A 26,686-nucleotide genomic window follows, 5' to 3' on the forward strand; every position below is an offset into this window, starting at 1 on the left:
GTGCATAGCAATTAAGTAAACACTTAAATACCACAAGTATTATTATTGTTGTGGTACTCCAAGTCTTTAAAACATTTCAGACCAAAATTCCAAGCCACAGGACTGTAGAAAACCAACTTAACATGTTTTGAGAAGACCAAATCAAGGAAAAAAAAAAAGTTACAGTACTTCCAAACAAGTCCCAAGTGTTTGGAACTTAAAGCCACATGTTTCATTTAATGTACAAGAAGAGAAAACCCTGTTTATTTGCTTGTTGTCTGTCTCCCCACTTCTAGAGTGGGAGCTCTTTGTGGACAGGGATTGTCTCTGCTGCTGAATTGTAGTTTGCAAGCACTTAGTATAGTTCTCTGCACACAGTAAGTGCTCAAAAAATACAACTGAATGAATATATAAAAACTAGATCATAGGCAAGTAACTACCCACCCCTAAATAGAACAGTGTCAAATAAACCCACTGACCTACCTACTGCATAAATGTACAACAAATATCCTTAAAAGTCCAAAGTTCAGGGTGTGTCTACTCACAAGGGAGCATGACACACCTCCTAGGAGCAGCACCACTCAACCTGCAACCAAAGAATGAAACTCAGCCAAACAGCTTCCCCTCTCCTGAATTTAAAGGTCACTCCCAGTTTGCTGATTGGCAATCATTCCCAGGTGATTTCAAGGAGGTATCGCTCTCAGACACCAAGTGCTCAGCTTGGCCTAGTGGAAAGAGCACAGGCCGGAGAGTCAGAGGTCATGTGTTCTGATTCCTACCCCTCCACTTGTCTGCTGTGTGACCCTGGGCAAGTTACCTAACTTCTCTGTACCTCAGTTTTCTCATCTGTAAAAATGAGGATTATTATTATTATTATCATTAATAATAATAATGCTTTTCATTAAGCACCTATTATGTGCCAGGCACTGTACTAAGTGCTAGATGGATACAAGTAAATTGGATTATTGAATCCTACTTCTTCCTACCTAGACTGTGAGTCCCTGTGGGACAGGGACTGGGTCCGAACAGATAACCTCGTAGCTACGCTAGTGCTTAGAGCAGTGCTTGGCATACAGTAAGCGCTTAACAAATACCATCATTATTATTAATAAGTGTCCCATTTCTTCTCAGTCTCATGACCTCAGTTCCACCTGCAGTTGAAGTCTGCATAATGTCATAACTACTCTCTGCCAACAGCAAAGGTCTCTGCCTCAACTCCATCCATTTTCCGAGGCCTTGAAGACCTCCTGTCACTCTTCTTCTGCATCATCATTTTCAGCAATTAATCAGTCTATCAATTCTATTTATCAAAATCTTATTTTGTGAGGGATACTGTACTAAGGACACTGTCATTTATTTATTTATTCACATTAAGGCCTGTCTCCCCTGGTTTCCGTGGAATTTCTCAGGTGTCTATTATATGCAGGGCCAGGGCTAGCTTCAGGTAGTATACAAGGTAAAAAAAAACAAAACACCTCAGGGTACAGTATCATAGCTTCCAGGAGTGCAGCTGTGGCAAAAGGGCATCAGCCGGTAGATAACAATAATTGTAGTATTTGTTAAGCACTTACTTTGTGTCAGGCACTGTACTAAGTGCTGGGGTAGAGACTAGCAGATCAGGGTGGAAAGAGTCCCTGTCCCACATGGGGCTCACAGTCTACTGATGAGATAACTAGGCACAGAGAAGTTAAGTGACTTGTCCAGGGTCACACAGCAGACAAGTAGCAGGGCCAGTATTAGAACCCAGGTCTTTCTGACGCCCAGGCCCATGCTCTATCTATTAGGCCATGCTGCTTCTCAGCTGCTTCTTAGGTGTGTTTTAAGAGCTGCGCCGTACTCCACTTTGAACTCCACCACTCCAAAGTGGTGTCAATAATAATAATAATGATAATAATAATAATGGCATTTATTAAGCGCTTACTATGTGCAAAGCAATATTCTAAGCACTGGGGAGGTTACAAGGTGATTAGGTTGTCCCACGGGGGGCTCACAGTCTTAATCCCCATTTTACAGATGAGGTAACTGAGGCACAGAGAAGTTAAGTGACTTGCCCCAAGTCACAGAGCTGACAATTGGCAAAGCCAGGATTATGAACCCATGACCTCTGACTCCCAAGCCCATGCTCTTTCCACTGAGCCACACTGCTTCTCATGTTCAAGGGGTCCTGGGAAGAAAATACGGTGATTCTGGAGCAGTGGGGACCCCCTCCAATCTGGCTCCTGTCCACTTCACTCTACAGAAACATCCCTCTTAGAGGCCACCAGTGACCTCTTTCTTGCCAAATCCAACAGCCTCTACTCTATCCTAATCCTCCTGGATCCCTCAGCTGCCTTCAACGCTGTCAACTGCCTTCTCCTGGAAACATTATCCAACCTTGGCTTCACGGACACTGTCTTCTCGTGCTTCTCCTCCTATCTCTTCTCAAAGTCCCTCAGAGTTCAGTTTTGGGTGGCCTCTGTTCTCCATCTACACCCACTCCCTTGGAGAACTCATTTGCTCCCATGACTTCAATTTTGCATATGATTCCCAAATCTACATCTCCAGCCCTGATCTATCTCCCTCTTTGCAGTCTTGCATTTCCTCCTGCCTTCAAGAAATCTCCACTTGGATGTCCCACTGACACCTCAAACCTAACATGTCCAAAACAGAACTCCTTACCTTCCCACCCAAATCCTGTCCTCCACCCGATTTTCCTGTCACTGTAGGCAGCCCATAACCTTCACGTTATCCTTGACTCATCTCTCTCATTCAACCCACGTATTCAGTCTATCCCTAAATCCTGTTGGTTCAATGATAATAATAATAATGATAGTATTTGTTAAGCACTTACTATGTGCCAAGCACCGTTCTAAGCCCTGGGGTAGATACAAGGTAATCAGGTTGTCCCACATGGGGCTCACAGTCTTAATACCTATTTTACAGATGAGGTAACAGGCACAGGGAAGTCAAGTGTCTTGCCCAAGGTCACACAGCAGACAAGTGGCAGAGCCGGGCTTAGAACCCACATCCTCTGACTCCCAAGCCCATGCTGTTTCCACTAAGCCACACTGCTTCTCTGCCCCCTAGACCTTCACAACACTGCTAACATCTGCCCTGTCCTCTCCATCCAAAATACTACCCCATTAATCCAAGCACTTACCTCTCCCACCTTGATTACTGCATCAGCCTCCTTGGTGACGTCTCTGCCTCCCGTCTTCCCCCAGTCCAGTCCATACTTCATACTCTGCTGCCCATTCTACGAAAACGTTCAGTTCATGGTTCCCCACTCCTCAAGAACCTCCAATGGTTGTCCGTCCACCTCTGCATCAAACAGACATTCCGTGACATCAGCTTTAAAGCACTCAATCACCTTGCCCACTCCTAACTCGACTCACTCCGTTCTTACTACAACTCAGCTCCACTAATGCCAACTTACTCACTGCACGTCCATCTCACCTATCTTGATTGAATCTTGATTAAATACAATTGAATATCTCACCAATGTCCTCTCACCCACGTCCTGCCTCTGGCCTGGAATGCCCTCCCTCTTCATATCCAACAGACAATTACTCTCCCCCATTTCAATGCTTTAAAGGAAGTCTCCACCAAGAAGCCTTTCCTAACTAAGCCCTCATTTCCTCTTCCCTCATTCCCTTCTGCATTGTCCTGTTTTGCTCCCTTGATTCACCGCTCCCTCTGTCCCACATCATTTCTGTACAGATTCATAATCTATTTATATTCATTCATTCATTCAATCGTATTTATTGACAACAAAACAAAACATATAAACCAAATAAAATGAATAGAATAAATATGTACAAGTAAAATAGAGTGATAAATATGTACAAAGATAGATACAGGTGCCCGCAGGCACAACGGGGTGTTTGCATCCGGCCCGTGCCCCCCGCCCTCGTAGAGGGGGCAGGTCCTGCGCGTCACTGTCGAGGTTTGTGTCGAGGTCGCTGGTGTTGGGCACGATGCCCAGGATGGTGCTCTGCGGAGACGTGCCCTTCAGCAGGTGGCTCCGCACCAGCTGCAGGTTGCAGGCCAAGTCCACGCTGGCACACATGGTGGAGCCGGGCAGCAGCAGTTAATTCACCACCCAGTCAACAGGAGGGAAGCAACCTGAGGCGGAAGAGAGAACAGGGGCCTGTGATTCAGGAAACTGAGCTTCAGCTCCTAAACCCACTTCTCTGCAGAGCCTCAAACAGTCCCATCCCCTGTTTAATAAGCCCTTAACAAATACCGTTATTACTATGGGTCAACCCTCCCAGGTGGCTTCGCCTGATATCAGGTGAACCCCTTCTCCCTTCTTCCAAGTCTCTCCTGCTTAATCAGTCAATGGTATTTTTTGAGAGCCTCCTGTGTGAGAGAATGCAACAGAGTTGATAGACTGCACCCTCCCTCAAAGAGCATATAGTCTACAGGGGAAGACAGACACTATAATAAATTGCTGCTTTATTCCTAAGTGGTCGGAGGTCAGGGGATAAAGGTGGGGTAAATATCAAGTATCTAAAGGTGACAAATTCAGGTGACACAGAAGGGAAAGGGTATACTGGAAATGAGGGCTTTGTCAGGGAAGGAGATGCGAGTTTGATAAGGCTTTGAAGATGGCAAGAGAAAGAGAGACAGACAGACACTGTCTTGTCAGATATGAAGGAGGAGGGAGTTCCAGGCCGAGGCGGGATGCAGGAAGGGGGTTGGCAGTGAGGGAGATGAGAGGAGCGAAATATGCAAACTAGGTGTAGTAGGAAATCAGAGAGATAAGATAGGAGAAAACAGGGTGGTTGAGTGCTTTAAAGCCAATTGTAAGAAGTTTGTTTGCTGAGGTGACTGGGCAACCTCTAGAAGTTCATGAGGACCGTCTCTATATGTTGCCAACTTGTCCTTCCCAAGTGCTTAGTACAGTGCTCTGCCCACAGTAAGTGCTCAATAAATATGACTGAATGAATGTTGGATAGGGACCGTCTCTAGATGTTGCCAATTTGTCCTTCCCAAGCGCTTTGTATAGTGCTCTGCACACAGTAAGCTCTCAATAAATACGATTGAATGAATGTTGGGTAGGGACTGTCCCTAGATGTTGCCAATTTGTCCTTCCCAAGCGCTTAGTACAGTGCTCTGCACACAGTAAGTGCTCAATAAATACGATTGATTGAATGAATGAGTGACAATGGTGATGAGCGGAGCCTCTCATCCCGGGCCGGGGAAGGGCAGGGCCCAGCGCTTAGAACAGGGATGGGCATGTTGTAAGCACTGCCCATGATCATGATGAGATTTATTTTGTTCATGATGTGCATTTAGCTTTAATTCTATTTGTTTAATTCTACTTGTATGTATTTACTATTCTATTTATTTTATTTTGTTAATTTATTTTGTTCGCTCTCTCATTCACCCCTCACATCCAAGCCGTCACCAAAACCTGCCGGTCTCAGCTCCGCAACATTGCCATGATCCGCCCTTTCCTCTCCATCCACACCGCTACCCTTCTCGTTCAAGCTCTCATCCTATCCCGTCTGGACTACTGCATCAGCCTTCTCTCTGTTCTCCCATCCTCGTGTCTCTCCCCACTTCAATCCATACTTCATGCTGCTGCCTGGATTGTCTTTGTCCAGAAATGCTCTGGGCATGTTACTCTCCTCCTTAAAGATCTCCAGTGGCTACCAATCAATCTGCGCATCAGGCAGAAACTCCTCACCCTGGGCTTCAAGGCTGTCCATCACCTCGCCCCCTCCTACCTCACCTCCCTTCTCTCCTTTTACAGCCCACCCCGTACCCTCCGCTCCTCAGCCGCTAATCTCCTCACCGTACCTCGTTCTCGCCTGTCCCGCCATCAACCCCCGGCCCACGTCATCCCCCGGGCCTGGAATGCCCTCCCTCTGCCCATCCGCCAAGCTAGCTCTCTTCCTCCCTTCAAGGCCCTACTGAGAGCTCACCTCCTCCAGGAGGCCTTCCCAGACTGAGCCCCTTCCTTCCTCTCCCCCTCGTCCCCCTCTCCGTCCTCCCATCTTACCTCCTTCCCTTCCCCACTGCACCTGTATATATGTATATGTTTGTACATATTTGTTACTCTATTTATTTATTTATTTATTTTACTTGTACATATCTATTCTATTTATTTTATTTTGTTAGTATGTTTGGTTTTGTTCCCTGTCTCCCCCTTTTAGACTGTGAGCCCACTGTTGGGTAGGGACTGTCTCTATATGTTGCCAACTTGTACTTCCCAAGTGCTTAGTACAGTGCTCTGCACACAGTAAGTGCTCAATAAATACGATTGATGATGATAGTAAGCGCTTAATAAATGCCATCATTATTATTATTATTGACAGTCTGTTCATCTTCATTCTTTGTGCTACATTTGTTGGACAATAGAAAGTTACTGAGTACAATCATCTATTTTTATGTAACACTAATTCCTCTCCAGCACACATTCTATTATCTGGAAAATGGGGATTAGGACTGTGAGCCCCCCGTGGGACAGCCTGATCACCTTGTAACCTCCCCAGTGCTTAGAACAGTGCTTTGCACATAGTAAGTGCTTAATAAATGCCATCATCATTATTATTATTGACTGTTCATCTTCATTCTTTGTGCTACATTTGTTGGACAATAGAAAGTTACTGAGTACGGTCATCTATTTTTATGTAACACTAATTCTTCTCCTGCACACATTCTATTAATTATTTCGTAGTCGGTGAAGGGAGAGAGTAAAGTCCATCCTTCTGCATAACAGAGGGAGAAGCTGAGACCCAGCAGGGAAATGCCTGCCTCTGTACTGACCTTGGGCAAGACACTTCACTTCTCTGGGCCTCAGCTACCTCATCTGTAAAATGGGGATTAAGACTGTGAGCCCCCCATGGGACAGCCTGATCACCTTGTAACCTCTCCAGCACTTAGAACAGTGCTTTGCACATAGTAAGTGCTTAATAAATGCCATCTATATATAGAGAGAGAGCGCTTACTATATGCAGAGCACTGTACTAAGCGCTTGCGAAGTACAAGTCTGCAACATATAGAGATGGTCCCTACTCAACAACGGGATCACAGTCTAGAAGGGGGAGACAGGCAACAAAACAAAACATTGTGGACAGGTGTCAAGTCTTCAGAACAAATAGAATTAAAGCTAAATGCACATCATTAACAAAATAAATAGAATAGTAAATATGTACAAGTAAAATAGACTAATAAATCTGTACAAACATATATACAGGTGCTGTGGGGAGGGGAAGGAGGTAGGGCGGCGGGGATGGGGAGGAGGAGAGGAAAAAGGGGGCTCAGTCTGGGAAGGCCTCTTGGAGGAGGTGTCTTCCCCTCTAGACTGTAAGCTAGTTGTCGGGAGGGAATGTGGAGTATAACTCTGTTATATTGTTATACTGAACTCTCCCAAACACTTAGTTGAGTTCTTAGTATACAATAAATGCTCAATAAATATAATTGATTGACTGGAGGAGGATCTGAGGTTTCCCTAGAGAAATCCTCTAGACTTAGAGCTTCATGGGGGATTCCTCAATGCAAAATTTATCTGTACACGGAATGCTGTCTGCCCGCATAGTCTAGCACAGTGTGGCCTAGTGGTTCCAACATGGGCCTGCGAGTCAGAAAGACCCGAGTTCTAAATCTGGCTCTGCCACTTGTCTGTTGTGTGACCTGGGATGAGTCACTTAACTTCTCTGTGCCTTAGCTACCTCAACTGGAAAATGAGATTAAGACAGTGAGCCCCATGTGGGACAGGGACTGTTCCCAACATCTTACCTTGTATCTACTCCAGTGCTTAGAACAGTGCCTGGCACATAATAAGTGTTTAACAAATACCATTAAAAAAATTATGGTGTCTTTCAAAATACTAGGTGCACATGCAGCATATCATACCATCCTACAGAAGGAGAGAAGGCCACAGATTTTTCCTGCCTGTGATGGTCAAATGTCTTTAAGTTCCTTCACTAGACTGCAAGCTCCTCGAAGGCAGGTGTCACGTCTGCCCTCTCCCAAGGACTTAGTACAGTGCTCTGCACACAGAAAACGCTCAATAAATACATCAGTTGATTGAATCCAGCCTGTGCGGAGCATGGCAGCAGATGTTGAGAGGGCACACGTGGAAACAAAGAGTGAAGTTTTTGTCCTCAAGAAATTTTGAATCTAGCAGGGAGGACAGGCTGATCTAAATGGATGAAACAACAGCTAAGAGAGTGTGATAGAAGATATAAATAAAAAACACAAATGGAGAGTAGAGAGCAGAGAGATACGTGATAAATTCACATGGGCTGAGGGGATGGCATGACCATAAAGGACAGGAATGAAAAGCAATGTGGCCCAGTGAATAGAGCACGGTCCTGAGAGTCAGAAGGATCTGGGTTCTAATCCCAGCACTGCCACTTTGCTGTGTGACCTTGGGCTAGTCACTTAACTTCTCTGTGCTTCAGTTACTTCATCTGTAAAATGGGGATTAAGACTGTAAGCCCCGTATGGGAGAGGGACAGAGTTTAACCTGATTAACTTGGGTATTTTTTTGTGAGTGGGGTATTCATTAAGCGCTTACTATGTGCCAGACCCTGTTCTAAGCCCTGGGGTAGATACAAGGTAATCGGGTTAGACCCATGGGGCTCACAGTCTTAATCCCCATTTTCCAGATGAGGTAACCGAGGCCCAGCGAAGGAAGGGATTTACCGTAGATTACACAGAGGACAAGTAGCCAAGTCAGGACTAGAACTCAGGTCCTTCTGACGCCCAGGCTCATGTTCTATCCACAAGGCCACGCTGCTTCACGTGTCTACCCCAGAGTTTAGGACAGTGTCTGGTACATAGTAAGCACTTAAATGTCATTAAAAAAAAAATACAAGGAGACCTCAGTCTTGTTTCTGGTCATCATTGTGCAACCAACCCTGGTCATGGGTGGAATTCCTCTTTTCCTCTATCCTGGAACCCAGTGGGGAAGAGTCAAGTGAGGACTAATGGAGCAGTGGTGAAAAAGACTCCTCCTCTTGGGCTTTTGGGGTTTCTCCTCCCTCTCCTGCGCCCACGGCTTTTCTCTTCTTCCCCCACGTTTTCTCTCCTCCTCCACATTCATCCCAGGGTTCAAAATGAAAAAATTAAGCTCCAGCAGCAATGCCATGAGGGAGAAGCACTCTCTTATAAAACGTTATTTATGGTGTCATTCCAGCCTGCTCCATACACACACAGAATGAAGTCTTGAGGAACACGAAAACAGAATGCTGACATAGGGCCTGGGGAAAGGGTGTCACAGAGGCATAAGGCCCTTACCAAAACCTCCACCTCGGCCCCCAAAACTTCCCTGATATCAATTCGGCAACAGCAGCTGGGGAGACCAGACTCGACGCGTATCCGAACAGGCTCGAATTTCTTCTTTCAGTTATGGGTCCCCCCAACCCCCTCCTGGAAACTTCAGCACAGCTGGGCTCGTGTGGCACTTGGGCAAAATGCCAAATCCATCAGGTGCTAGCATTTCTTCCCCGAACAGCTGCTCTTCCCTCAACTTTTAGCAGTTGTTTATCAGGGCACCCAAAAACAAGGAGTCCTGAACACTGATAGGTACATTTCTAGCTTCTCTAATACTGAAAATGCAATCAGACTGATCACGTCTTGAACGAGGAGCTATATTCCCTTAAACTGAACATTTGTTACGTAAAGTTTGCTCCTTACAAAACCTGCTTAGTTCATATATAAATTTTCGCTCGTCTTTGTTCAAGGGAGCTCTTCTTTAGCCAAAATGGAAGATTAATCTGCCTAGTGGTGACTCTCTAAGAGCTGTAGGGACACCCTTTCATAAAAAGGCAAGCTTGCGTGTAACAGTCACACAACCCTTATGATTTATGCTGCAACTCACACATATATTAATTCCTTTATTTAAACAGTGGCCAAATATGGGTCGTCCTTTGGGGGTTCGTTCGATGGTGGAGCTAGAGAGGGGAAGGAGACTGAGTGAGGAAGATGGTTAAGGAGCAGAACTACTGACTGATGCATTTGATTTTGTTCCTTAGGCCAGAATGATTGCAGATGGAAGTGGGGCTTTCTGGGAGAGATGTGTCTGTGGAGTCGGACACGACTTGACAGAGTAAGACAACAACAACTAGGCTGCTTCAACCTTTCTCATCACTGGACTCAAGATCTTGAGTCATTGGTTCTAGGGGATCAGATTGACCAAAAGCACCATGGCCTAGTGGAAAACACAGGCCTTAGAATCAGGGGATAGTGTTCTAATTCCGGCTCCGCTACCTGTCTGCTGTGTGATCATGGGCAAGTTACTTCACTCTCTGAGCTTCAGTTTTCTCTCTGCAAACTGGGTTTCCAATACCTGTTCTTCCTCCCCTCAGACTGGGAGCCCCATGTGAGGCGGGAACTGTGTCCAGCCGGCTTATCTTGTATCTCGCACAGAGCTTGGCCCATAGTAACAGCTTAATGAATACCACAATCGTTGTCGTTATTACCAAACATCTCAGACCAGTGGGTCTGCCATGCAAGCAAAGAGGAGAAATGGAAGGCCTAGGCAAACTGGCCAGATCTGCAGTGACTCTGAATACTCAGATAGATGAAAAAGACTGTTCTGACTTCAACCGAGAAAGGAAAGAGTACTTTAAAAATGAGGAAAAGTTGGTATCTGATCTAACCTGAGAAGCTAGATGCCCAACTTCAATAGTCGTATTTAAATATAACTGGCCTCACTGTCCTGAAAACTATGTTGCAACTTTAAATAGGGTAGTTGCAAGCCATTGTCCAAATAAAATAGTGAGTAAAAGTAAGAAAGTTGGAAGTTTGATAAAGGTAATATTACCAGAACGGCAAGAACAGCGTGGCCTAATGGAAAGAGCATAGACCTGGGATCAGAAGACCTGCTCTTGCCAGTTGTGTAATCTTGGGCATTTAATTTCTCTATGTCTGAGGTTCTTCATCTGTGACATAGTGATTCAATGCTTGTTCTTCCTCCTACTTAGACTGTGAGCCCCCCATGTGGGACAGCAAATGTGTCTGACCTGATGACTTGTATCTAGCCCCAGTGTTTAGAACAGTTTAGAACATTGTTTAGAACAGTGCCTGATGCATAGTCAGGACCTAAATATAATAATCATAATAACAACAAGAAGAAGAAGGAGAATGATAATAACCTGACATACTTCGGTAAAGAGCGGCCCTGCTGGTGACTTCTCTTTATGGAGAGATGGCTAAATTTATGGCATTCATTTTCAAACTCTGTAACCTAAAGGCATCACTGTTGTTTTGTTGTCATATGCTGTCGAGTCTTGTCCGACCCATAGGTACGCCATAGACACATCTCTTCCACAACTCCCCACCTCCATCTGCAATCTTTCTGGTAGTGAATCCAAAGAGTTTTCTTGGTGAAAATATGGAAGCGGTTTACCATTGCCTCCTTCTGTGCAACAAAAGAGTCTTTGCCCTCGACTCTCTCCCGCACCGCTGCTGCCCAGCACAGATGAGTTTTGACTTGTAGCAGATAGCCTTCCCCTCACTAGCCACTGCCCAAGCAAGGAATGGTATGGATAGGCCTCTGCTTGACTCTCCCTCTTATAGTCATGACTGGTAGAGTACTGGAAACTCTCCAGGTGCAACCTTGAAAGGAGAAAGACAGCATAGAGATCCTACAAAAAAACCCAACTTCTAATTGTTTTTCAAATGCATTTTAATTAAATACTGCTATTTGTGGAGGGCCTCTAGAGTACAGAGCATTGTAGTAAGCACTTGGAACAGTAGGCCAGAAATAAAACAGAAATGCCCTTCCCTGACTTGCTTCCTCACATTTGATTTGGAAGTAACGTGGCCTAGTGGAAAGAGCCCAGGCTTGGGAGTCAGAGGACCTGGGTTCTAATTCTGGCTTTGCCACTGACTGCTGTGCAACCTTGGGCAGGTCACTTAACTTCTCTGTGTTTCAGTTCCCTCACCTGCAACCTGGGATTAAATACCTGTTCTCCCCTCCTACTTAGACCCTGAGCCCCATATGGGACCTGATTTGTACTTTCCAAGCATTTAGTAGAGTGCTCTGCCCACAGTAAGCGCTCAATAAATACGATTGAATGAATGAATGAATGATTATTCCTCTAGACTGAAAGCTCATTGTGGGAAGGAAAGAGGGTCTATCAAGTCTGTTATGTCATTTTCTCCCAAGTGCGTAGTATGGACTTCTGGCCACGGTAAGTGCACGATACATGCGATTGATTTGATTTAACTGGCAGTAACCATCTCTGAAATCTCCCATCTTAGAAAGTGGAAGGCCTGCCCTAAAATGTGTTTAATCGCAGAGGAAAGGATGAGGGAAGAGAGAGGGGGAAAGAGAGAGAATTGGGCTCTTTTAACTTGGGTTTATTGTGATGACTCCATTTAACAGTCAAGGTGAGGCCGGAAAATAGGTATCACCAACTCACAAGTTTTCCAAACTCTGAATCTGGGCATTTAGCACTTTAGCTATTATTGTTGCTGGCCTTCTTTATTCATAGTCTTAATTGCTATGTGTTCTACATGAAAGCGTTCACTGGAGAATATGAAAGCACTAAATAAACATGGCCTCATTAACCTTTCCCTATAAAACAATGACTATAAGCGACCACTGTTTCCAAGCTATGTTCTTTGCCCCCGATCAAATCAATCAATCAATGGTATTTATTGAGACTTTCCTGTGTGAGAGCACTCCATTAAGAGCTCAGGAGTGTCTAAGGCAACAGAGTCGGCAGACATGTTCTCTGCCCACATGAAGCTTATAATCTAGAGGGGGAGACTGTAAGCTCTTTGTGGTCAGGGAACGTGGAAACCAATTCTATTGTCTCCTTTTCTTTCTCCTTCCGCCCCACCACTCTATCTTAAATGTTTCTATGGGCTATGAAGAAGTGGAGTGAGAACGGAGTCATAGTTTCCATAAGCAGAAAAACTCCATCAAAGCCGATTTTCAGCTGCTAATTTAAGATTCAAATCCGAGTATTTTCTAGCAGCGGAGAGGAAATAATAAGGCACTAGGGAGACAGAAGGGAACTAAGATAGAGATATCAGAAGGAACTCTGAGGAATGACCTTGAAAAAACCTAAGGCTAAAGAGGAAAATGACTATCCTTTTCCTAGAATAGTGGCCTGCTCTGGGTATTGTGGCATTTGTTAAACACTTACCGTATGCCGAGATGGTCAGGTTGCAGTCCTGTCCCACGTGAGGCTCGTGGGTTCAGTAGGGAGGAAAAGCATTTTACAAATGAGGAAGCGGAAAGGACAGAGAAGTGAAGTGACTTGCCCAAGGGCCCTGCAGATAAGAGGCAGAATTAGACCCCGGGTCCTCTTGTGATGTTTTTAAGTGTCTTTTGCCTTTAGCCTACTTTGCTGTTATTCCGGCTGCCTCTGAACCTGTCCCATCATCTCCTGCTTTGAAGCAGCATGGCTTAGTGGAAAGAGCCTGGGCTTGGGAGTCAGGGGTTGTGGGTTCTAATCCCGGCTCTGCTACTTGTCAGCTGTGTGACTTTGGGCAAGTCACTTCACTTCTCTTTGCCTCAGTTACCTCATCTGGAAAATGGGGATTAAAAAAAAATGATGGCATTTGTTAAGCGCTTACTATGTGTGAAGTACTGTTCTAAGAGCTGGGGGGATACAAGGTCATCAGGCTGTCTCCCGTGGGGCTCACAGTCTCCATCCCCATTTTGCAGATGAGGGAAGTGAGGCACAGAGATGTGAAGGGACTTGCTTACGTTCACACAGCTGACAAGTGGCGGAGCCGGGATTAGAACCCACGACCTCTGACTCTGACCCACGGCCGGGCTCTTGCCACTGAGCCACGGCTGTGAGCCCCATGTGGGACAACCTGATTACCTTGTATCTACCCCAGTGCTTGCAACAGTGCTTGGCACATACCATTATTATTATTATCATTATTATTATTATTATTATTATTGACCTCTTTTCCTGCATCTTTCTGGCAGAACCGTTTCAAAAGACCGCTGCCATGGAGGAAGGAGAAAATTTGCTTGCTCTTGAAACATGGCTGTCTTTGTTGCCATGCTTGGCTACTTAGCCCAGTTAAACCTCATTCATTCATTCATTCATTCAATCATATTTATTAAGCGCTTACTGTGTGCAGAGCACTGGACTAAGCGCTTGGGAAGTCCAAGTTGGCAACATAGAGAGACAGTCCCTACCCAACAGCGGGCTCACAGTCTAGAAGGGGGAGACAGGCAACAGAACCAAACACGTGGACAGGTGTCAAGTTATCAGAATAAACAGAAGTAAAGCTAGATGCGCATCACTTGCTGTTGGAGATTCAGAATCAAGCACCCAAACCGCAAAACTTAAACGACATTTTTTTTTATTAATTCTTAATTTTGAACCCAGTAAACTTGTGGTTTCAACAGCAGAGTCATCAAATTAAACACTTATTTCGGGGCAAAACTACATAAAAAGAATTAAACCTTAGGGCAGAAGTAAAACTTTAGGGTGTATAACCAGCAAGATTAAAAGACAAGGAAGACTTCCAGCAGGTCCAATGAAATTTTTTTTTTTTTTAAAAAAGGGGTCTTTAGATTTTCACGCTCTTTTATGCAGATACCTATTCAAACCAGGCTATTCTCCAACCTGAATTTCTATCTTGAGGTATTAGTTCAATCCCGACTCGGTGTTTCTCGGGCTGTTTTCAATGCACGAGGAAGAGGCCAAATTAGGCAGTATTCTCGGGCCAGATTAAGGTCAGAGGATGTGGAGACTTTACCATTAATTGGAGGACTGTCAACATCAATCACTAGCCTTACTCCCAAATAATATTTCCTGAGCACTTGATGGTTGCACAAATGCGTAGGAATTGTGCAAGGACCATGGGATAGGTGGGAATCCGATCTGGGTGGTAGATGACACTGAAGAGATGAAGGCAACCATGAGTTCCTAACCCACTTCTTACCTATCCAACCGCCTCAATCAATCAGTGGTATTTATTGAGCGTTTCCTGGGTGCAGAGGACTGTACTAAGTCTTTGGGGCATTGTCATTGACGGACATGCTCTCTGCCCTGAAAGAGCTTGTTCTCTTTTGGCTGGGTGCATTATTTTTTCTTCAAAAATACACGATCATTTCTTACAGTTCCCCCTCTAGACTGTGAGCTCGGTGTGGGCAGGGAATGTGCCTGCTTATTGTTGCATTGTACACTCACAAGCACTTTGTAGAGGGCTTTGCACATGGTAAGGGCTCAATAAATACGACTGAATGAATGAATGTAAACTTGTGGGCAGGGAACATGTCAGAAGTCGTGGGTTTCAGTCCCGGCTCCGCCACTTGTCTGCTGTGTCACCTTGGGCAAGTCACCTAACTTCTCTGTGCCTCAGTTACTTCATCTGTAAAATGGGCATTAAGACTGTGAGCCCCACATGGGACGATCTGATTATCTTGCATAATCAGATATATAGAACAGTGCTTTGCACATAGTAAGTGCTTAACAAATACCATTATTATTATTACCAACTGTTATATTGTACTCTCTCAAGAAGTTAGTATAGCGCTCTGTGTACAGTAAGTGCTCAATAGATACAATTGATTGACTGAACTGCACATGATAAGCACTTAATATGATTGATTGATTGGGCGAGTGTTTTACTTGTCAAATGCAGGTGATTTGAGGGTGTATGGCCAGTTTTCCAAAGATACTGAAAATCTAGCCATGCTGTTGTCCAGTAACTGGATAAAAAGGAACGATGTGGCTTAGTGGATAGCGCACAGGCCTGAAAGTCAGAAGGACCTGGGCTCTAATGCTGACCTCCACCCCTATCTGCTGAGTGACCCTGGGCAAGCTCACCTCCTCCAGGAGGCCTTCCCAGACTGAGCCCCCTCCTTCCTCTCCCCCTCCCCCTCCCCCCGCCCTACCTCCTTGCCCTCCCCACAGCACCTGTATATATGTTTGTACAGATTTATTACTCTCTTTTACTTGTATATATTTACTATTCTATTTTGTTAATATATTTTGTTTTGTTGTCTGTCTCCCCCTTCTAGACTGTGAGCCCACTGTTGGGTAGGGACCGTCTCTAGATGTTGCCAACTTGTACTTCCCAAGAGCTTAGTACAGTGCTCTGCACACAGTACAGCACTCAATAAATACGACAATGACTGAATGAACTTCTCTGGGCCTCAGTTCCCTCACCATCGGCTTTAAAGAACTCAATCACCTTGTCATTCATTCATTCAATCATGTTTATTGAGCACTTACTGTGTGCAGAGCACTGTACTAAGCACTTGGGAAGTACAAATCGGCAACATACAGAGACGGTCCCCACCCATCAATGGGCTCTCAGTCTCGAAGGGGGAGAGAGATAACAAAACAAAATAAGTAGACAGGTGTCAATAGTATCAGACTAAATAGAATTATAGCTATATGCACATCATTCATAAAATAGAGTAATAAATATGTACAAATAAAATAGAGTAATATATGTATACAAATATATCCAAGGGCTATGGGGGAGGGAAAGGGGTAGGGCGGGGGGGGCGATGAGGAGGGGAGGAGCAGGGGGAGAGGAAAAACGGGGAGGGGGCTCAGTCTGGGAAGGCCTCTTGGAGGAGGTGAGCTCTCAGTAGGGCTTTGGAGGGAGGAAGAGAGCTAGTTCGGCGGATGTGTGGAGGGTATTCCAGGCCAGAGGTATGATGTGGGCCAGGGGTCAACGGCAGGACAGGCGAGAACGAGGCCCAGTGAGGAGGTTAGCGGTAGAGGAGCGGAGGGTGCGGGCTGGGCTGGAGAAGGAGAGAAGGGAGGTGAGGTAGGAGGGGGAGAGGTGATGGACAGCCTTGAAGCCTTGCTTGATTCGAAGGTTGATAGGCAACCGCTGGGGATTTTTGAGGAGGGGAGTGACATGCCCAGAGCATTTCTGTACAAAGGTAATCCGGGCAGCCCAGTGAAGTATAGACTGAAGTGGGGAGGGACAGGAGGTTGGGAGATCAGAAGGGACTTCCTAGCTTATCCCTTCCTACCTTACGTCTCTGAGCACACTTGGCTCCTCTTATGCCAGTCTTCTCACTGAAGCTCAGTCTCATCTGTCTCGCTGCCATCCCTTCACCCACATCCTGCCCCTGGCCCGGAACTCCTTCTCTCTTCACATCCTATTAGAAGCAGCGTGGCCCAGTGGAAAGAGCGCGGGCTTTGGATTCAAAGGTCACGGGTTCAAATGCCAGCTCCGCCAATTGTCAGCTGTGTGGCTTTGGGCAAGTCACTTCACTTCTCTGTGCCTCAGTTACCTCATCTGTAAAATGGGGATTAAGACTGTGAGCCCCCCCGTGGGACAACGTGATCACCCTGTAACTTCCCCAGCGCTTAGAACAGTGCTTTGCACACAGTACGTGCTTAATAAATGCCATTATCATTATTATTTATTATTATTATTATTATCTGTAAAATGGGGATTCAGACTGTGAGCCCCCCCGTGGGACAACCTGATCACCCTGTAACCTCCCCAGCGCTTAGAACAGTGCTTTGCACATAGTAAGCACTTAATAAATGCCGTTATTATTATTATTTATTATTATTATTATCTGTAAAATGGGGATTCAGACTGTGAGCCCCCCCCCCCCACCGTGGGACAACCTGATCACCCTGTAACCTCCCCAGTGCTTAGAACAGTGCTTTGCACATAGTAAGCACTTAATAAATGCCGTTATTATTATTATTATCATTATTATCTGTAAAATGGGGATTCAGACTGTGAGCTCCCTGTGAGACAGGGACTGTGTCCAATCTGATTAACTTGCCTCTACCCGAGGGCTTAGGGCGGTGCTTGGTACATAGTAAGCGTTTAACGAGTACTAGAAGAATTCTTCTAAAGCAGGGATGTCTGTCCATCATCAAGCGCTTAGTACAGTGCTCTGCACACAGTAAGCGCTCAATAAATACGATTGATTGAGGCCACTATGGAGGGGAGAGGGGGAGGGATTCTGATGGGGGGCGGTTAACGGCCCGTCCGCCCGCACGCCCGCCGTTGTCCCGCAGGGGGCGCTGTCCGAGGCCGCCGTTGTCCTGCAGGGGGCGCTGTCCGCGGCCGCCGTTGTCCTGCAGGGGGCGCTGTCCGCGCCCACCCTGGGGGCCTGTAGAGGTCACTCTCCGCTCCTGCCCTTATCCTGCAGGGGGCGCCGTCCGCGCCCGCCGTGGGGCCCTGCGGGAGTCACTCTCCGCGCCCGCCGTTGTCCTACAGGGGGCGCTGCCATTCATTCATTCAATCGTATTTATTGAGCGCTTACTGTGTGCAGAGCACTGTACTAAGCGCTTGGGAAGTCCAAGTCGGCAACATCTAGAGACGGTCCCTACCCAACAGCGGGCTCACAGTCTAGAAGGGGGAGACAGACAACAAAACAAAACGTATTAATCAAATAAAATAAATAGAATAAATATGTACAAATAAACTAATAGAGTAATAAATACGTACAAGCATATACCCATAGAGAAGCAGCGTGGCTCAGTGGAAAGAGCCCGGGCTTTGGAGTCGGAGGTCATGGGTTCAAATCCCGACTCCGCCACTTGGCAGCTGGGTGACTTTGGGCGAGTCACTGCACTTCTCTGGGCCTCAGTTTCCTCATCTGTAAAAACGGGGATTAAGAACGTGGCCCCCCCCGTGGGACAACTTGATCACCTTGCAATCCCTCCAGCGCTTAGAACAGTGCTTGGCACATAGTAAGCGCTTAATAAATGTCATCATCATTATTATTATTATTATTATATATATACAGGTGCTGTGGGGAGGGGAAGGAGGTAAGGTGGGGGGGGATGGGGGGGGCGCTGTCCGCGGGTCTCTGCTGGGGTCGCTGTCCGCGCCCGGTGCTGTCCCGCGGGGGTCATCCAACTTGTACTTCCCAAGCGCTTAGTCCAGTGCTCCGCACACCGTAAGCGCTCAATCAATACGATTGAATGAATGAATGAATGAATGAATGAATGAATGAATGAATTCTCCGCGCCCGCCCTTGTCCTGCGGGGGCGGTGACTCTCCGCGGGCGGCGGCGGCGGCGGCGTCCTGCAGGGGGCGCGGTCCGCGTCCGCCGTTGCCGTCGGTAGGGGTGGCTGCGGACGGGCGGGCGTCCGCCGTGGGCCCGCAGGGGGCGCTGCGGGAGGGGGGCCGTTTACGGCCCGGCCCCCGCCCCGGGTCCCGGCAGGCTCTGCGGCTCGGCCACGCCCCGCCCGGCCCCGCCCCCCCGGGTCCTAACGCCCGCCGGACCTCCTCTCCGCCGCGCCACCGCCCCGTCCGTCCGTCCCTCCCTCCCTCCCTCCGTCCTGACGGGCGTGTCCCGGTGGGCTCCGGCCGTGGGCTCCGGGGCGTCCCCCGGGCCGAACATGATGGACTTCAACATGAAGAAGCTGGCGGCCGACGCGGGAACCTTCCTCAGCCGCGCCGTGCAGGTGGGCGCCGCCACGGGCACTGGGGGGGGGGGGGGGCACGGACACACACACACACACACACACACACACACACACCCCCACGGGCCCCCCGGTGGTCCTGCCACAACGCTTCGTCCGCGGCTCCGCACCCGGCCAGCGCCCGCTGCGGACGCCGGGGGGGGGGGGGTGAGGAGGGGGAGGTGGGGAAGGGGAGGAGAAGAAGAAGAAGAAGGAGGGGGGAAGGAGGAGGAGAAGAGGAGGAGGGGGAGGAGGAGGAAGAGAAGAAGAAGAGGAGGGGGAGCAGGAGAAGGAGGGGGGAAGGAGGAGGAGAAGAGGAGGAGGGGGAGGAACAGGAGAAGAAGAGGGAGGAGGAGAAGGGAGGAGGTGGAGGAGAAGAGGGAGGAGGAGAAGGGAGGAGGTGGAGAAGAAGAGGGGGGAGGGAGGAGGAGAAGGGGGGAGGAAGGGGAGGATGAGATGAGGAGGAATGGGAGGGGAGGATGAGAAAAGGAGAAGGAATAGAAGAAGGGGAGGAGGAAAAGGAGGAGGAGAAGAGGGGGGAGGAAGGGGAGGACGAGAAAAGGAGGAGGAATAGGAGGGGAGGAGGAAGAGGGGGGAGGAATAGAAGAAGGGGAGAAGGAGGGGAGGAGGAAGAGGGGAGAGGAAGGGGAGGACGAGAAAAGGAGGAGGAATAGAAGGAGGGGAGGAGGAAGAGGGGGGAGGAAGGGGAGGACGAGAAAAGGAGGAGGAATAGAAGAAGGGGAGGAGGAAGAGGGGGGAGGAAGGGGAGGAGGAAGAGGGGGGAGGAAGGGGAGGACGAGAAAAGGAGGAGGAATAGAAGAAGGGGAGGAGGAAGAGGACAAGGGAGGAAGAGGAGGAGGAGAAGAGGGGGGAGGAAGGGGAGGACGAGAAAAGGAGGAGGAATAGAAGGAGGGGAGAAGGAGGGGAGGGGGAGGAGGAGAAGGAGGGGAGGAGGAAGAGGAGGAGAAGGAGGGGAGGGGGAGGAGGAAGAGGAGGAGAAGGGAAGGAGGTGGGGGGTCCCGGGGCAGGCCCTGGCAGCGGGCTTAGCTTGGGGCCGGGCCGGGCCGGGCCCTGGGTCCCCGGACCAAACCGGGGCCGCAGCCCCAGCCCAGCAGCCTCCGGGGGGACCGGGGAGGAGACGGGGGGGACGGCCGGGGACGGCCCAAGGCGGGCGGTCCGGCCGGCCGGCCGTGATGGATGGGGAGGGGAGGGGAGGGGAGGGGAGGGGCCGCCCGTCCGGCCCGGCCCGGCGGTCCAAACGGCCGCACCGCGCGCCCGCTACGGGGCCGGGAGCGAACGAAGGAAAATGGAAGACCGGCCCCGGCCGCCCCCCCCCCCCCCCCCCCCGCCGGTGGCCGGGGATTGTCTCTCTCTGCTGCCCAGTTGTTGGACTTTACAACCGCTTAGTCCAGTGCCCCGCACAAAGGAGGCGCTCAATAAATACGGCCGAGTGAAGGAGGAGTGAATGAAAATGGAAGAGCCCACGGTGGGCAGGGATTGGCCCTGCTGCCGAATTGTACCTTCCAAGCGCTTAGTCCGGCGCTGGAAGCGTTCGGTAAATACGATTGAATCAATGAGTGAGTGAAAATGGAAGTGAGCCCGTTGTGGGGTTAGGGATTGTCTCCCTCTGCTGCCGAATTGCACTTTCCAAGCGCTTAGTACAGTGCTCCGCACACAGGAAGCGCTCAGTAAATACGATGGAATGAAGGAAGGAAGGAAGGAAGCATCGAGGACCGTCCTGCCCCTTTCAGTCTATGATTTAAAGGCCTTAATTGGAAATAGCGCCTCGTTTTAAGGAGGTAAAGAAGGGCCGCCCCCGGAGACTGACCTCTGACCTCTGACCCCTGACCCCGGGACCGGTCCTATAGAGAGGCGCCTGTATTCCAACCCGCAAAACCACCCTGCTGCTCCTGGGGAACGGCCCCTGGGGTATTTAGTAAGCACCTACTGTGTGCAGAGCGCTGTACTAAGCGCTTGGAAAGTACGATTCAGCGATCAAGAGAGTCGATCACCACCCACAATGGGCTTACTAAAGTATAGAGGGGGGGGGACGCAGGCATCAAAACAAATAGTAATGGTATTTGTTAAGCACTCACTGTGTGCCGAGCACTGTTCTCAGCGCTGGGGTAGATACAAGGTAATCGGGCTGTCCCATGTGGGGCTCACAGTCTCAATCCCCATTTTACAGATGAGGTAACTGAGGCACAGAGAAGTTAAATGATTCACCCAAGGTCACAGAGTTGACAAGTGGCACAGGCGGAATTAGAATCCATGACCTCTGACTCCCAAGCCCGGGCACTTTCCACTCAGCTGCGCTGCTTCTCAGAGAAGTAAACAGGCATCGATATAAATGAGTAGAATTATAGATTATATACATATAGACCAAAGTGCTGTGGCGCGGGGAGACGGGGGAAGGGCAAAGGGGGCGAGTCGGGGATGCGGAAGGGAGGGGGAGCTGAGGAAATGGTGGGCTTAGTCTGGGAAGGCCTCTTGGAGGAGGTGAGCCTTCAGTAGGGCTTTGAAGGGGGAGAAGAGTGATTGTCTGGAAGATTTGAGGAGAGAGGGCATTCCGGGCCAGAGGTCGCTCCCCTGCCTTCCCTTCCCCTTGGTCCCCGAATTTGGGCGGCTAAATGGAAAACTGCTGGTCCATCCACTTCATCCCTCACTTTATTCATTCATTCAACTCAGTCGTATTTATTGAGTGCTTACTGTGTGCAGAGCACTGCAGTAAGCGCTTGGAAAGTACAATTCGGCAACAGATAGAGATGATCCCTACCCAACTACTGGCTCACAGTGTAGAAGGGGAAGACAGACAACACAACAAAACAGGTAGACAGGAGTCAGTGCCATCAAAATAAATAGAATTAGAGAGATACACGCATCATTAATAAAATAGAGTAATAAAGATGTACAAATATACACAAGTGCTGTGGGGAGGGGAAGGGGGTAGGGCAGAGGGAGGGAGTGGGGGCGATAAGGGAGGAGGAGTAGAGGAAGAAGGGAGGGGTCTCAGTCTGGGAAGGCCTCCTGAAGGAGGTGAGCTCTCAGTAGGGCTTTGAAGGGAGGAAGAGAGCTAGTTTGGCAGATGTGTGGAGGGAGGGCATTCCAGGCCAGGAAGAGGACTTTAGCCGGTGGTCCACGGTGGGACAGGCGAGAATAAGGCCCAGTGAGGAGGTGAATGGCAGAGGAACGGAGGGTGCGGACTGGGCTGGAGGAGGAGAGAAGGGAGGTGAGGTAGGAGGGGGCGAGGGGATGGACAGCCTTGAAGCCCAGGGTGAGGAGTTTTTGCTTCATGCAATGGTTGATGAAGGACTCCCAGGTGATGATAATCATAAGTCGGGTATCTGTCAAACGCTTACTACATGCCAAGCACCGGGGTGGAGACAAGGTTGGACACGGTCCCTGTCCCATGTGGGGCTCACAGTCTCCGTCCCCCATTTGACAGATGAGGGAACCAAGGCCCAGAGAAGCAAAGTGAGGTGCCCGAGGTCCCATAGCAGAAAGGGGGCGGAGCCGGGATTAGAACCCATGATCTCTGACTCGCAGGCCCGGCTTTTGCCACTAGGCCAGGCTGATGATGTCTAAGGGGAGGAAATTCCATACTTGGTTTCGAACGGGAGGAGAAAGCAAAGTGAGGTTTAAAGACTGTCGGCATCGCGTAATACACTTGTGAATATATTGAGACTGTCTCACTTTGGTGGAGGAGGGGTGTACGTGCTCAGAGGAAAGAGTTTTATTCCCGGTAGTCCATATACTACTGTTCTTGGTGATGGAATTTCTTCTCAGTCAGGCACACCAACCGTCCCGAGTAGGAGAGGGATCGCAAAGAGGCAAGTGTGCAGTGGTGTGTAAGGAAACAACAGTAAAATGCAAGGAGAAAGGTTTGCCCCGGTTATCATGTACTCTTCCCTTTAGACCTCTTTTCCTCTGCTTTAAAAACAGGCTTATTCCCTCTCTCAGTTTACAGAGCACTGTGTTAGGTGCCCAGTGGAAATGCAGTAGAGGTAAGACCCCGGCCTGCCCTCAAGGAGTGTAGCGTCTTGCTCAATATTTCCTCTCAGGGTCAGCGGAGCACTGTATTAGATGCCTGGTGCAAATACACTAGAGATAAGACCCCCACCCCCAGCCTGCCCTGGAGGAGCATAGAGTCTTGGGCAGACATGCTCTCGTCTGGAGCAAAACCTGCTTCGGGAACTGGCAGCGCAAGGGAATTGCCCTACACTTCTTTTGGCCTCTCTCCCTCTATTTCTCCTGGAGTTCCTCCAGCCCCCACCCCAGCCCCCCAATTTGGAAAAAGAAGAGGCTGGGATGCCGGCCTGTAGGCATACCACCTCCAAGGAGCAGCCCGTTTAGGGGGGAAACCAGGCAACCCTTTAAGTCATCCAGCCTCCAGGCAGTGCACGCTCCTAGATCATAAGTTGGTCATGGGCGGGAACTGTATCTGTTTTGTTTTATCGGACTCACCCAAGCTCTCAGTATGGTGCTTTGCACACAGTAAGTGCTCGATAAATAGAATTGATTGACCGCCCCAGTTAGGGAAAGGTAGTTTGGAAAGGTTGGGGTGGAGGGGCAAAGGGAAAAAAGGCATAAAGGTCAAGGGCCTGGGGGTCATTGGGCTATTGGAGGAGAGGAGAGGAGTCTTTGGGGAGAATTCCTATGTGCTAAGGGGGAAGGGGAAGTGGTTGGGGGGGTAGGGACAGGAGCGAGGCATAAGTTGGTGGTGAATGTGAGGACGCTGGAGGCCTCGGCGGTTGGGAGATCCAGGCTGTCGCTGCTGCACAGGTTGATTAGGACCTGCCGCGTCCAGGAACCGGCCACGTGGGTCCCACTTCATAACGCTTTACCGTTTTTTTTAATGGTATTCAAGCACTTACTGTGGGTCAACCACTGTTCTAAAGCACTGGGGTAGGTGCAGGTTAATTAGGTCCGACCCAGTCCCCCTCCTGCATTGGGCTCACAGTCTACGGAGGAGGGAGAACAGGTTTAATCCCACTTTACAGTTGAGGAAACCGAGGCATGATTTGCCCAAGGTCCCACAGCAAGCCATTGGCAGTTCCGGGATGAGAGCCCACGTGCTTCTGATTCCCAGGCCCATGCTCTATCCGCTAGCCCATGCCTCTCTTGCTAGCATTCTCTCATCAGGTAAGATCGGTGCAAGGAACTGGAGCGCTTACTGTGTGCAGAACACTGTACTAGATGCTTGGGAGAGTACAGTGGGAAGGAGTAGGTAGAGATGATCCCTACCCACAAGGAGCTCAGTCCCCCGCTAAAGGGGGGAGACTGGCCTTAGAATAAATAACAGATGGTTATGTACATCAGTGCTGGGAGAGGGGTGAATATCAAAGTGTGTGAAGACTATAGTCCATTTACTATGTGCCACTATTTCACTCATTCCACCAGCCTGCAATGAAAGTAGACTATCTGGATATTTAAAAATAGCTTCCATCCGAAGTTTTTGCTCTGGCTGCCTTTTTGGAGAGTTTGCGGCAGGTCCGTTTTTAGTTTTGTGGGGTTTTTTTTCTCTTTCCTGTAAAATCTGAGTGGACGCAAATATCGAGGCCCTAAAATGAATGTAAACTTTTGTTATGATCCACTGAGTGATATTCCTAGCTTTCCTTAGCATTCAACCCCCTCTGAATGGGCCTGGTTACTAGTCTAAGGAAAGATAAGGCGACCGCTTAGATCTTCTCTGGCTCAATAGATGCTAAAAAGCACCTAAAATCATTCAGATGATTTTTAACCTATTGTGGGCAGGGAAAGGGGGCTCTGAACGCTGTTTCGCTTTACTCTCCCAAGTGCTCAGTACTGTGATCTAGCCACAGGAGCCAGAGGAGGAGCCAGATGCTCTCTCTCAATCAGTTAACCGTATTGAGCACTTACCGTACTAAGCGCCTGGGAGAGTGCAAGAGGACAGAATTGGGAGACACGTTCCCTGCCCGCAAAGAGCCTTCAGTCTAGAGGGGGAGAACCCTCTGGCTTGTTTTACCGCTGGGGCCGGGGAACCAGCTCAGAAGGATCGATCACCCCACCAGCAAAACAAGGAGCTCACACGTGGAATGCTGGAAGATAGTTGCTTCTAATAAATAATGTTAAGGCTTCAGCTGTTGCGGAGTTTTGTTACCCAACATGTGGCAATGACTAATCACGCTTGTCGTAGACAAGACTTGACAATTGGTCTGTTTTAATCCACAACCAATTGGGTGGCAGGTGCCCACTAGGTCAGCCAGGGCAAGAGAGAGGCCAGGCTGTCCGCTGAATACGATTGAAAATCCAATTTCCTTACAGCTAGCATTAATCTCCGCAAAATACAATCTGATCCAGTGTCATCGGCTCAAGTCTGTTTTGGTCTGGATAGACGAGCCCAGAGGACAGTTACTGGTAATTGCAGTAGAGCCAGTTTGACAACGACATAGAAATTATGTTCCCCAGGAACCCACCCTGAAAAATCGCATTAGGATCCCCAAGCCTTGACCGAAGACAGATGTGCACTTAAACCCTCTGGGTACAACCCCGCGCGGAGTCACAGGAGACGCACTTTGTCGGAAGAACGTCCTCCAATTCCCCCAAAGCAGGGAGTGAAAACAAGTGTTTTCAAAGAACTGACTCTAATTTGGATATTGGAGACAGAGCGGAGGAAACTGACAGGTAGAAAAATGCGTGAAACATCCTCTCCATCAGCCTGTGGTATTTACTGAAAGCTTACTGTGGGCAGATCACAGTACTGAGCACTTGGGAGAGTACAGCACCACGGCGTTCGTAGCCCCCCGTTCCCCATCCACAAGATAGGTTAAAAATCAGCAGAATGATTTTAGTTGCTTTTTAGCTTCCTTTGAGCCAGAGAGGATCTAAGCGGTCATCTAATCTTTCATTCCTCTGCTGCATCCCTTTATAATAATAATACTAATGATGGTATTTGTTAAGCGCTATGTGCCAAGCCCTGTTCTAAGCTGGGGCAGATACAAGGTAATCAGGTTGTCCCATGTGGGGCTCACAGTCTTAATCCCCTTTGTATAGATGAGGTCACTGAGGCATAGGGAAGTGAAGTGGCTCGCCCAAGATCACACAGCAGACAAATGGCGGAGGCAGGATTAGAACCCACATCCTCTGACTCTCAAATCTGGGCTCTTTCCACTAAGCCACGCTGCTTTGGAGCAATCAAGTTTCTAATTTGCTGACTTTCAAATATTTTCCAAGGTGATTCCAGTATTCCTCTAATCAAAGTATTTTACAGGAGATTGAAAATCAATTAAATCCATGAGCAAGAATTGGGGCCAATCAGTTCCTAAGATAAACTCTTCAAGGCCGTATTGAAATCAGTAAGCGTGCTGTTGCGCAAAGATAAATTCATGAGAGGCTATTTATGTTTTAAAAGTGGATTGAGCTAA

The 26,686-nt window shown here is 48.5% G+C and overlaps 1 protein-coding gene across 4 annotated transcripts in view; it reads left to right on the forward strand.

The window, feature by feature from the left end:
* Positions 1-19,139: 19,139 nt before the first annotated feature.
* Positions 19,140-26,686, forward strand: part of SH3GLB1 (SH3 domain containing GRB2 like, endophilin B1) — a 56,160-nt gene continuing 48,613 nt past the window's right edge. For all 4 annotated transcript variants that reach the window (XM_038745080.1, XM_038745081.1, XM_038745082.1 and 1 more), the window contains exon 1: positions 19,140-19,304. In XM_038745080.1, the coding sequence (XP_038601008.1) occupies positions 19,239-19,304 (66 nt within the window). In that variant the 5' untranslated portion in view covers positions 19,140-19,238. The remainder of the gene's footprint in view (positions 19,305-26,686) is intronic.

The sequence above is a fragment of the Tachyglossus aculeatus genome, chromosome 4, assembly GCF_015852505.1.
Source record: "Tachyglossus aculeatus isolate mTacAcu1 chromosome 4, mTacAcu1.pri, whole genome shotgun sequence".
Lineage (NCBI taxonomy): Eukaryota > Metazoa > Chordata > Mammalia > Monotremata > Tachyglossidae > Tachyglossus > Tachyglossus aculeatus.